General features: G+C 42.0%; 1 protein-coding gene across 1 annotated transcript in view; it reads right to left on the bottom strand.

The window, feature by feature from the left end:
- LOC109972147 (lysophosphatidic acid receptor 1-A-like) overlaps positions 1-11251 on the bottom strand; it is a 12413-nt gene extending 1162 nt beyond the window's left edge. The window contains exons 1-4 of the mRNA XM_020620818.1: positions 10983-11251; positions 2222-2696; positions 580-1074; positions 395-398 (exon numbers count right to left, since the gene is read on the bottom strand). Coding sequence (XP_020476474.1) covers positions 395-398; positions 580-1074; positions 2222-2468 — 746 coding nt within the window. The 5' untranslated portion in view covers positions 2469-2696; positions 10983-11251. The remainder of the gene's footprint in view (positions 1-394; positions 399-579; positions 1075-2221; positions 2697-10982) is intronic.
- Between the last annotated feature and the right edge of the window lie 670 nt (positions 11252-11921).

Raw genomic sequence — 11921 nt, 5'->3', positions numbered from 1 at the left:
GTCTGGGTGGGGGAGTAGAGCGGTTTAACAAGTAGAGACAAGCTGAGGAGCGTGCATGAAGGGCACAGGCATAGCTTTAAGAGGCTGCGGGTGCTTGTCGGCTTATTCTCTGAAGACTGATCATTTCTGGGAAGAAAAAAAAAAAAAGCTTCCATCTCTTGTACAATGAGCAAAATGTGTCCAGGCCCTGAAAACCAGTTTTCAATCAGCTTCTTACTATAAATGAGAGATTTCAGTGTTTTGTTTGTTCTTCTCTTGCAGGTCTGAAGTGAGTCGAGCATCGACAGATTTTCTTTTACTTTCAATTTGATTATCCCTTATATGTTCACACTTATTTCCTTTTGTAGAGAAACACTTAAAGCTGCTCATGTTCCGTTTTATTTATTGTTTTTACCAACCTAAAGGTTGTGAATGAAGGCAGTTTGCTTAAAAATGACACATTAACCAATAGTTCACCAAACATACCAACATGACTTCAGTCAGGCTGGTGAAAGATTCTCAATGTCTCCATGTGTTTCTCTAATTTTTCTGCCCAGCTCTTGATGTGTGTACATGTGCAGTAGGTGTGTGCTTCCTCACCCAGGATCATGGAGACGGTCTTCATCAGGTTCAACACCGTCTCTCTGTGTCTGATCTGGCTGGTGTGCTGTGACATCTGCTTGCTCTTGTGCCTCACGTAGACAAAGATCCGGGTGTAGACTGCGACCATGAGGGAGAAGGTCACCAGGTTGAGAACAGCCCAGAACACCAGGTAGCTGCGGCTGTACAGCGGCGCCATGGTGGAGCAGTTCTTCAGGTTACACAGGCAATTCCAGCCCATGGTGGGAATCAGGCCCATGAAGATTGCCACCACCCAGATGAACAGCATGATGATGAAAACACGCCGGGTGCTCATCTTGCTGTGCAGCTGCATTTTGAAGATGGTTTGGTGACGCTCAACAGCAATAGCCAGGAGGTTGAGGACTGAGGCTGTCAGGCTGGTGTCGATCAGCCCCTGCCGCACATACCACTGCTCCTTAGACAGCTTAATTGTCCAGGGACCAGTATGAAACATCAGGTGGAGGTAGGCGACGCCTGGGAGGAGGAAAGTCATTACAGATAAATTTGAAAGGAGAGCTACAAAACACTACACTCCATTAGATATTTGTTGCCTTCAAGGAGTCGTTTGTGCTTTAGGACCGGTTTCTACCAGCCAAGACTGGGCCACACTCCTAAATCTCTGTTTCACATCTTCACATGCAATATGAGTATGATAAAAGAGAGGTTGGCCAACTTTAACAGCTTAATATCTACGGGACCAGCACAAACTCAACTGACAAAGTAGGTAAATAGTATTCATAGTCTCAAAAACACAGATGAACTGTCTAAACTAAGCTTTGTATTTACAAGGCCATTAATTTCATCATTGAAGGTCCCGTTCAGTTTTCATTATTTTACTTACACCACAAGCGTGTCAGTGCTCAAGGTTTTTTTTTCCCCTGCGTTAACCACACTCAGTTTTGTCTTACAGAAACTATTCATGTTCCTGTTTGTGCACGGGTCTGCCTGCAGTATTTCTACTTTAGGCAGCACTACCACATAGAATACATCAGCCTGCAGCTGAACAGACCTGACGCACTGCAACATTATTCTCTGGCAATACTGCAGGACTGTAGGGTTAAACATTAAACAGTACTTCTCCTGGACATCATGTACAGTATGGCCTTGTTTTATGCTTCTTTGTTTAAGTATCGGTTCTGGTACAGTTTAAATAAACGCATTTGTTTTTATAAAGTGGAAAATAGATTTGTGCTTTTTTTTTTTTTTTTTTTAAATACATCAATTAATGGTAGAAATAATGGAGATTCATTGTTCATTAAAGCAGTCATTAGTTGCAGCCCTACTCCCAGCTACATCTGTGTGTCCTGTACGATGCACCCAGTGAGTGAAACACATCAGTGATGCAACATCGTTAACTCGTTCCTCCTGTTCAGGCACCACAGTAACCTTGTGGCCTGATAAGAAGCCAGCCTTGTTACCCACACTTCATGTAACTAGTCAGAAAGCTGTTCGGGCACCAACATGTTTTCCATTAGTAGAATCTAAATCTTGTGTGTCCTAAACCAGGAAACTCTGCTACAGTTCAGTCAGAAAGCACAGCCCTGGGACAGAGACATTTTTACTGAATACCCAGTGGTATAATAATAATAATGTAGTAGTACAAGAAGTAAAAGAACGGTACCTGCGAAGAGGTCTGCCAAACCCAGATTGCCCAGCAAGTAGTAGATGGGAAAGTGAAAGCGTCGGTTTTTTAAAATGGCCCCTATGACCAAAAGGTTGGAAAAGATGACAATGAAGCAGACCATCATGCCCAGAGCTACGATCACATAATCTCGGGTTTCCCAGTTGTCATTGATCTTTTTGCCACTTGCTTCGTAGAAAAATTTGATGGTTTCATTGCAGTAGCATTTCCCAGAGGTGTTGGCCATGTTGAGGTATCTGGTGGATGTGGAGTCACAGAAGAGCTGAAGCGGACTGAGTAGAGTGCGGCGTTACAGACAAGAAGCAGAGGAGCTGGACCAAGGCACCATTCAAACTCGTCCTGGATGCTGCGCTGGAGACGAGCATCCCATCAGCTGGACACGTGAGGACTGGCAGGATCGGGGACGGGGTCTGCGGCCTTTAGCGTAACAGCTGTCTGGGTACAAGGGTTCAGCCTGTGGAAACAATTATTAGTTTATGTCAATAAACAACCATTTTACAGGAGTTGCTAACCATAAACTAAACCTGTTCAGCTACAATCATCATAAATCTGTTAGGGATGTAGATTTATGTCAATTGCATTCATCATTTTTCAATATATACTTTTAATACCATTAACAAGGAAGAAAAGCTTCAGCACATTTGTTTGACCTCAGTGATACACGTTTGCGTAGTTAATCTGGGTGTAAACAACTTGTTTGTTCACAAGGAAATTACATAGTTAAAGTGTTATATTCAGTGTCAAACTGAATATGAAATAAGTGATGTAGTTTTAAAAATACATTTTAATTTCACTCTGTGGAACCAACATGGTAGGATATGACATCATGCTTCAACAACTCATAAGCATCACACAAAAGATGAGCACGTTACAGCGTCTTCAGTATTGTGAGCCTTTATTTCACAGGGTTGTGCATTACTTTCAAAATGATAGTCAATGCGTTGAAACACACCTAAAATGGATCAACTCGGCACACATCTAGTATTATATTGTCAGACAAAACAAGACCAGTAACAGCAGCACCTGGAGCTCAGACCACTCTGCCAACATCATTACAGGATACCGTGCACCTCAATGTAGCCAGGCTTACATAAACAAATGCAGTGAGAGCAGCTGCATTATCAGATTCCTACTGAGCTCAGTGACAGCTCTCTGCACAGCCTGACAAACAACAACAGGAACATGCAAGGAATTATGTCTGATGCTGTGATGAAGAGAGAAGAACTCAGCCTTGACTTCTGGACAGTCACCGAAGTGCAGCCAACAACAATGGGTTTTAGTCCTCTATTTATGGTAAACCTGTGCAGACTGCAGGGTGCATGTTCAGTCAGCACCATTTCCTCTCACATTGTCCTTTTTTCCTGTGAAAGCCAGCTCAGCACGACGACACGTAAAAGTACCGTCGACTCAAGGAGTCAACAATGGAAACACCAGAGCAGCTCCCTACAGCAGAGACACACCTCACAATTACACAATCCAGCTATGTAACTCAATTGCAATCCAAACACGCAACACACACACACAGGGAGTGAACTTGAATGCCCCACTCTCCTACCAAGGGTGTGTGACAAGAATGCCAAATCAAAACCAGAAAAATATGTGAACCTCAAAGGCTTGATAATGAAACGATGCACGAGACAACTGCAAGAAAAGGGTCTGGTGAAGGTGGGAAGAAGTGTAGTGAGATTGTGAATGTCAAAACAAGAGTAAGTCTTGGGTGAAAAAGAATAATAATGTCTGTTGTGTGCATGTTCAACAGTGTCTGACTGAACAATGCATATGAAAAGGTTTTCGTCCACATCACAGACATGAGCTGTCAATCATGAACTTAAATGACAGCTGCTCTCTGAGCGCTAACCTTCCACATCAAAGCTGATAACACCGTCGCTCCTATGACAAAAATGAGAACTGTTCGTGACATTTCATTTCCTCTCCATTTTAGTTATGAGTGTGCACTATCTTGCGTTTAAGTACAAGGTCTAAGTGACACTGTACAAACAAACCTTCAACATTTCTGCTGACTTTTACTAAAATTAACCCACAGCATTGCAGCTTTTTCACATTACACATCTTAAAAACATGCAAGATAATCCTAAGGGAAACACATACCACAAGTGCTTTAGGTTGCGGAAGACGTTCCACCTCTCATCTGAGAAACTTTGCCAGTTGTGTTGACTGGTGGAGTCCCACATATTTATGTTGGATGAGACGTGAAACACCTTAAGAACCTCAAGCAAGTCCAGTTGCCACTTTGGATATATGACCACCAGCGACAGGTTCACTAGGGGGTTGACTTTTCCCCTCATGCTGCAGAGCCCATAACTTCAACTGAGGACCGACCCGATAGCAGCACTCGCTCTCTTCCGAGTTGTACAGTACATCTTCTTACTTAATTGCTATATGCTGAACTCGACTTTTCTTTTGCCTTAAAGATGACCTCCACCCATTTTACACACCAAAGTGTCTTCCCAGGTCTTGTGAAGTACTACATGTGAAGTACGAAGCCTTTTGTGTCTGCAGACAAAGCTGCTCGAAATCTGATAAGTTCCCTCAAGTGATATTTTCAAGTCAGTGTCACAATGAGGCTTCCGTTGTGTGCTACTGCATAAACACACTGTGTGTGCTGCAATAGCTTATCATTTTAAACCAGACAGGTACTGATTTACATAAAAACATTTCAAAACCAATTTGACTATTTTGTTTCATTCACATTCTCATGTGGCTGCATGTGTGAATAACCTTTAACAGTTGAGAACAATGGCTTCTTTCACTGAATGAGAAGTTTATAATCCTCAACAACAACAGTATGGCTTGTAATTGGTGTTCAAAGTCAAATCTTTTCTCAAGAATTACTATCAGCACTGGCATCAAAACTGATAAATGTAACTAACATTACAACACACGAGACAAATACAACTTGTAGGGTAATACATAGAATGTTTGTTAGTTCAATCTAAAATCCCATGTCTTTTCTTGTAAATAGCTGTTCAGCCATAAGCATAAACAGTACAACAGTTGCATCTCGAAGCTAAAACAGCCTTTGGTCCATCTGTATTTCTCAAACAGTCAAATCAGCTGCACAGCAAGTCAATGAATGAGTCTGACTTCTGTACCAAAGGTCACTAAACAGCTCCATCTCACAGGAGTGCAACTTCAGACTGTCCTACTTCAGAGCATATACAGATCAAGACAAATTCATAGTCTGGTTCTCCTCAGGAGATATTCTGATGGAATGAGTGATTTAAAAAAAAACTTCAGTCAACTTTGAAAGTCTGAATACAACCCATTTTATGATTCCGTTAAGTGCAGTAAAACATTTCCTTGACTCTTTTGGGTGCACACCTTTAATTATTTCAGTTCCATTCTTCAAAAAAAAAAAAAAAAAAGAGAGACTGAATCAAACAAAGACTGCAGCTGTGCAGACCAGGAAACCACAATCACAAGATGTGGAACTATCACAACTAAACTAGCATCATCAAGTATTTCAAGCTACAAGACTCAGATAAACCAAGTGTAGACAACCTGCCCAGAACACAGTTAACTAGCTAACACAGTGGAGCAGCTAAAAAGCCAGATGTTTCTTTCAGGAGTTGGTGCAGAACAAAGCAGAGCTAAAACAAATTCAGATCACAAGATACAACACAACAAGAAAGTCACTAATGCTCAAAGGAATAGTTTGACAACTGGGCAAATACACTTAGTTGTTGTCTTGCCAGGAGTTAGAAGAGAAAATTGATACTACTCTTATATGTGTATGATAAATATGAAGATGCAACATGTTAGCGTAGCATAAGTTAAAGTGGTCTTTATGCTAAGCTGTACCTCTTAAACATTAGGCTGATAAAATGGTACGTAGCCTTATAACTAAAGTGCATTTGAGAGACGCCCTTATTGAGCTTCGGGGCACCGAGTTTTATCTGTCACTCTTATTATAGTTCTATCAAAGATTGTGTCCACCCTGTTTATATCACTGAGGCTAGATTAAATAACAAACACCTCTCTCCCTATAATGCAGAGCAAACTACAGCCTCGAAGGTTGCGTGCAGACCAAGTTTCAATGGTGTGAAAAAACGCAGCCCTCTCCATTCATTCCTATGGGGGATTGTGTTCGGCACAACCGGCACCAGCACTGCAGGGGCCTCCGGCAAAAAGATGCAACCTTGTGCAGGGAAAACATTGAATCTGGTTCAACATTCACCGCACTGGACTGTGACATCATCCGGCAAAAGGGCTGTGGTGACCAATCATGTACTGGGGACAATCGGGACGTGGGTGTCCACAGGAAGAAGACGGGTTACCTTGGGCATTCACTGCTATTCACTGTTGAATCTGCACCATGATAACAAGCCACGCATTTCCACTAGTAGTGGATGTTAAACACTGCTTTTAATCCATCGATGCCGACATATCAGTGGTAGAACTGGTGCTAAGGTAGAGCAGGCTATGTCAGCAGCATGGCTAACCATAACACAACGGAAACTCAGGCTGGAAACGTGCTCGCTCATGTCCACTTCTTACAACATGGCCTTATTTTACACGCCCACAACACTCCTGCAACCCCCCCCAATAACTACAAAGTGATTTATTTGTGCCTCAACCGCTATTCGGCACTAGGTGTACAGGGCAGGTAGCACAACGTGTAAAACTGAATATCTTTCACAATGTCAAACATGTTGGATTAGTTTTTGAATTAGTCTTCTCTTCCTGTACACCTCATCACGAGATGGAACGCCTTCCTGCTATTGGTTAACACAGATTAGCGAGGAAAAGGGAACGCTTGGTTTGTGGCAAGGCATCTCCGTGCTAATGTAAACACGGCAGAGGCATTGTCACGCGAGACAGAGCGCACAGGGATCTAAATCAGGCTCCCGATACGATTAATCGTGCAGCCCTAGCTTGAGTTAAAACACATCGTGTTGTGTTTTTAATGTCTGAACATTACAACCTTCAGGAGGGGAGGATTTATTACCATTCTGACCTCACTGGGTATAAGGTGGTGTAACCCTTCTCAAAGATACAAAAACTATTTGGTCCAGAAACCAAGTCCACTGTGGTATTTCCACTCTGTGTGGCTCTTGGGGAGTGTGTGTGTTTTCATACATCATGTGTCTGTGTTTGTGTGTGAACGAACTGGGCTGAATCAGTAAAACACCAGTTGGAACACAAACCGGTCTTTACCAGAGCCGACACACCCAAGTCTCTTCTCCCTCCTCCTCTACCCAACTTGAGCAAGCGCTGCCTCGGAATGGGAACACACACACACACACACACACACACACACACACCTCTCCTACTAAAAGCTGCAGCAGAGGTGACAAACTGCAGGAGAGACAGTCAAAAACTATTGTTCTGCTCATCTCCTCAGGGAGCCCTGTCTGAGTAAGATTGTTTTAAATCAACTGCCTCCTCTGCAGTGTCTCCTTCCAGCTGTGAACTATAGACATGCAACTGGTGGGACCGTCTGTCATCTGCATAAAGATTATCTTTAACCTACACAGATTCATGAGGAGACACCACCTCTTATCACAAAGGAAAACCAACTTGGTCGGAGTTTCTGACCAACAGGAAACATCCAAAGCCAAAAAAATACACACAACCCAGAGAAGCTTTGTGTTTTTTTTTTTTTTTTTTTGCTATGCATCAAAATACGATAAGCACACACGATATTTAAATCAATTAGGCTACCTCATAATATTCTTTGGAGACAAGATCGCAAATGAAAAAGGGCCAAATATCATCTAAAAGAACCTGGAAACTGTCATCTGCTTATGTAGATTCAGGTAGATTTCAGAATATTATTAGAGTAATCAACTCTCAGGAGTCTGTTTTGCAGTGGCAGTCCAGTTTCTCAGGTTTACCCGACGTTGTTTTGGATTTGTAAAAATACAATTATGCAATACCCTCGGGGTAAAATGCATTGTAAATATGCACGTGTAAAATCTTGTTCTTGATTTCTCTCAAATACTTTATATTGTCTTGTTTTAGTTATTTTGGAGTAGTTTTTCAGAGATCCTCATGGCTGAAATACAGGTATTTCCCCCATTGTGGGATTAATTATGGGAGTAATATTCTTGTCATTGACTTCTTGAATACTATATTTTGTCTTGTTCTTAGGTGTTTTGATTTGTTCTCAGGGATTAATTGTTCTTGATTGTCTCTCAAATAATATATTCTGTTTGGTTTTAGGTACTTTGGAATTTGTTTGTCAAGATATGTGTTTGGTGTTTGTTCTTACGGTGTTTTGTTGCTGCTGTAACACAGGAATTTCCCCACTGTGATCAATCAAGTCCTACCTTTATCTCCGAATACCTTTCAGTAAATAATATGGGTACTTCCCCGCAGACTTACAGGAAACTCATGTTAACTTTCTCTATGACAAAACTAGACAGCTGCTTGCTTTATGACCTTTGCTCATTTGAACAGTCAACTGCACTAAACAGCTCGTCCACATAAGTAGATCAGCAGACAATCAATCAGCAACAGCCCTGATAATCAGGACACTGCTGGAGTCATTTATCAAGCAAAACCTCAAACATTCTTCAGTTCCAGCATCACAAGTGTAGAGATTTACTGCTTCAGTTCATTTACATCATTGTAAATGGGTCATTTGGTTGGACAAGACAAGTTTTTTTATCAAGCATCAACTGGGGCGCTGAGAACTTATGACTGTCCCTTTTAACCTGAACTTGTCAAAAATACGGCTGGAATCCACAGTTCTCTTTAAGGCCACAAACTTGGGATCATTCAAACCCTTAAGTGGCATAAAATTCCGAGCCAGTACCTTTTATACAGTGGGAGTAATGTTTGTCAAAACAAAAATAAATAAATAAAATTTCAACGACAGAAGCCAATGTCCTAAATGTTTAATGTGGTCTGATTACAAGCAGATGTACAAGGACAGCACTGGTGTTGTACTGGACTGTATTACATCCTGAGAGAGACACTGGCCTAAAATTAAACTGTTTTAATTCATTGTTTCACTAATTTATTAGGCACAAACTCCAAAAACACTGCTCGTTCCATCTTCTTAAATGTGAAAATCTGCTACTGTTCTTTGGTTTTAATGACAATTTTTTTTTAATACACTGACTAGCCACTATATTAGGTACACCTGTACAATCGTATGAACTTTAATGCAACACATCCACCTTAACATCTGTGTTTATGAAGCTCAAAGTGTTTCAGGTTTTGGTGAAATTAACAAACATATACAATCAATGTTTATTATCTAGTTAAAGGTGGTGTTGTACCGGAAATACATTATATTCAGTACAACACCACCTTTAACTATGCATCCATCTATTATCATCCACTTATCTGGGGTGGGGTCGCAGTGGCAGTAGGTTCAGCGAGGTAGTCCAGATGTCCTTCTCCCTGGAGACATGTTCCAGTTTTTCTGGTGGGATTGCAAGGTGTTCCCAGGCCAGATGAAATATATAGTCTCTCCAGCCTGTTCCAGGTCTACCCCGGGGTCTCCTACCAGTTGGACATGCCTGGTAAACCTCCAAAGGGAGGTGCCCTGGAGGCATCCTGATAAGATGCCCGAACCACCTCAGCTGGCTCCTTTCAACATGAAGGAGAAGCGGTCCTACTCTGAGCCCCTTCCAATCTAACCTAATCAGATGTCCGAACTCCGCACCCTACCTCTAAGACTAAGTCCAGCCACCCAACAAAAGAAACTCATTTCAGCTGCTTGTATTCACAATCTTATTATCTCAGTCACTACCCGCAGCTCGTGACCATAGGTAGGGGATGGAGCGTAGACTGTCTGGTAAACTGAGAGCTTTGCCTTTTGGCTCTGCTCCTTCTTCAGCACAATGGTCTGGTACAACGCCTTCATTACTGCTGATGCTGCCCCTATCCGCCCGTCAGCCTCACGCTCTAGTTTATCTCACTCCTGAACAAGACCCTGAGATATTTAAACTCCTTGACTTGGGGCAGCAATGCACTCCCTTGCTCCCTAACTTTGACCTCAATAATAAACATATTATTGAATTTATACATTTATGACAACTTCACCAAAAACCAAAACAGTTTGCACTTAATAAACAGGCCGTAATGTGTAAGTGTTAGACTGAATTGCAAACAACTGCACAGGCAATCTGAGGATGGAAAACTGTTGTGGCTTATTGATCAACATTTTACAACATTATATAGTCCAACTGATAAAAACAAAGGCCAGTTTCATGCAAACATTTGTTAGCTGCAGACCTACAGAGAGATTTCTTATATTTCCACCCCCCTCATGAATGTAAAAGAGGGTGAAAGGCCTTTAATTTACTGCAGTCCAGCACAAACTGCTGAAGAGCTGTGACACTGTAACAAAACGAACAATGACAGGCTTCGTTGAAGGGCAGCTGTGATGTGACATATAGAAACTTGTGTTGTTTGGAAACCATTTCTGTGCCTACCTGCAGAATGTGCTATGACAAAGAAAGACTCAGATTAAATCTTTTATCCTGGTTGGAAGAACACAGGGCAGAATTGGCTTGTTTTCATTACCGTTTCAGAAAGGCAGGGTCAGACTGACAGTGTTGAGGATGTTCAGGCTGGAATGAACAGACCCCTTCAGACTGTGCACATGCCTTTGCACGCTGATGGAAGCCCCGACCTCCGGGCAGAGGAACAAACAAAAGGGACAACAACTGGGACTCCTCTCCAAAGGCACAAACCGACAGCAAGGCATTTTAAAAGTTAAAATGTATGCAGCCTACATGACAAAAAGAAAAGCCGGGCTCACCTTTCCTTGCGGGTGTGAACTCGTTTACCGAAAAGGCTTCCTCCAGATCAGAGTCCGCGTCGAGTTAGAAAGCAATGTGTTGTTTTACCGACTTGCTTTCAACGCGCTCCAAGCAAAAGTTCAATTAACCCGTGGGTCAAAAAAGCACCAATTGTTTCTGTTTCTATCGAGGGTCAAATCCAGCGGAATCTCTTCACTTCACAAACTTCGCCGATAGTTTCCGTCACCTGTGTTTAGACGTTGCCTTTACTTCCGGTATTTTAAGTGGCTTTTACCTGTGTACAGGAGACATTTGGGCGCGGCACACTCCTCGTCAAGGCTGCTGTTGCTTCTGCCTCCTCCTCCTGTCAGTCACAAAGGACCTGACTGCAGCTCCGTGGTATGCTGCTTCTACCAACCTGGGCGCTTGGTATCCGCCCCAGCTGCCTCACTATTGGCCGACGAGGAGGCGGAACAGCCAATCACAGTGGGAGCTGGAGAGTGATTGACAGGAAGCCACTCAGGCGGGTTTATATCATTTATTAATGGTCAAAGTTCCTGTATATCTTGGTGATTAGTAGAGGAATGTTGTGTCCAAAATGCACGACCGTGGTATACATTTCCACTCAAAATGTGAAACGTTTTCATCTTTATTAAACATTATCAGGAAATATATTTACTCAAGAGTTAAAAACAAGGTGCATCAGTCAGTGGTAGAAGAAGTACTCCGATTGTTTGCATTCTGTTTTATTTTTTCTTTATATCAAATGTCAGAGTTGCAGTAAAGTTTATTGAGATATCCCAAATTATAGTTCTCACAGTGAAGGAATGTTTAATTTTATCTTCATTTTAGCTTTATTTTATATAGTCTTGGTGATCTAGTGGTAATGGAAAAGCATTGTGTGCATGCTGATGTGTCATTTGTGATAGAGATGTTACTTACTGCCATCATTAAGACAA

The sequence above is a fragment of the Monopterus albus genome, unplaced genomic scaffold (assembly GCF_001952655.1).
Source record: "Monopterus albus unplaced genomic scaffold, M_albus_1.0 scaffold249.1, whole genome shotgun sequence".
NCBI classification, from domain to species: Eukaryota; Metazoa; Chordata; class Actinopteri; order Synbranchiformes; family Synbranchidae; genus Monopterus; species Monopterus albus.
Note: the sequence above shows the minus strand (reverse complement) of the source record. Positions and strands in the feature narration are given on the sequence as shown.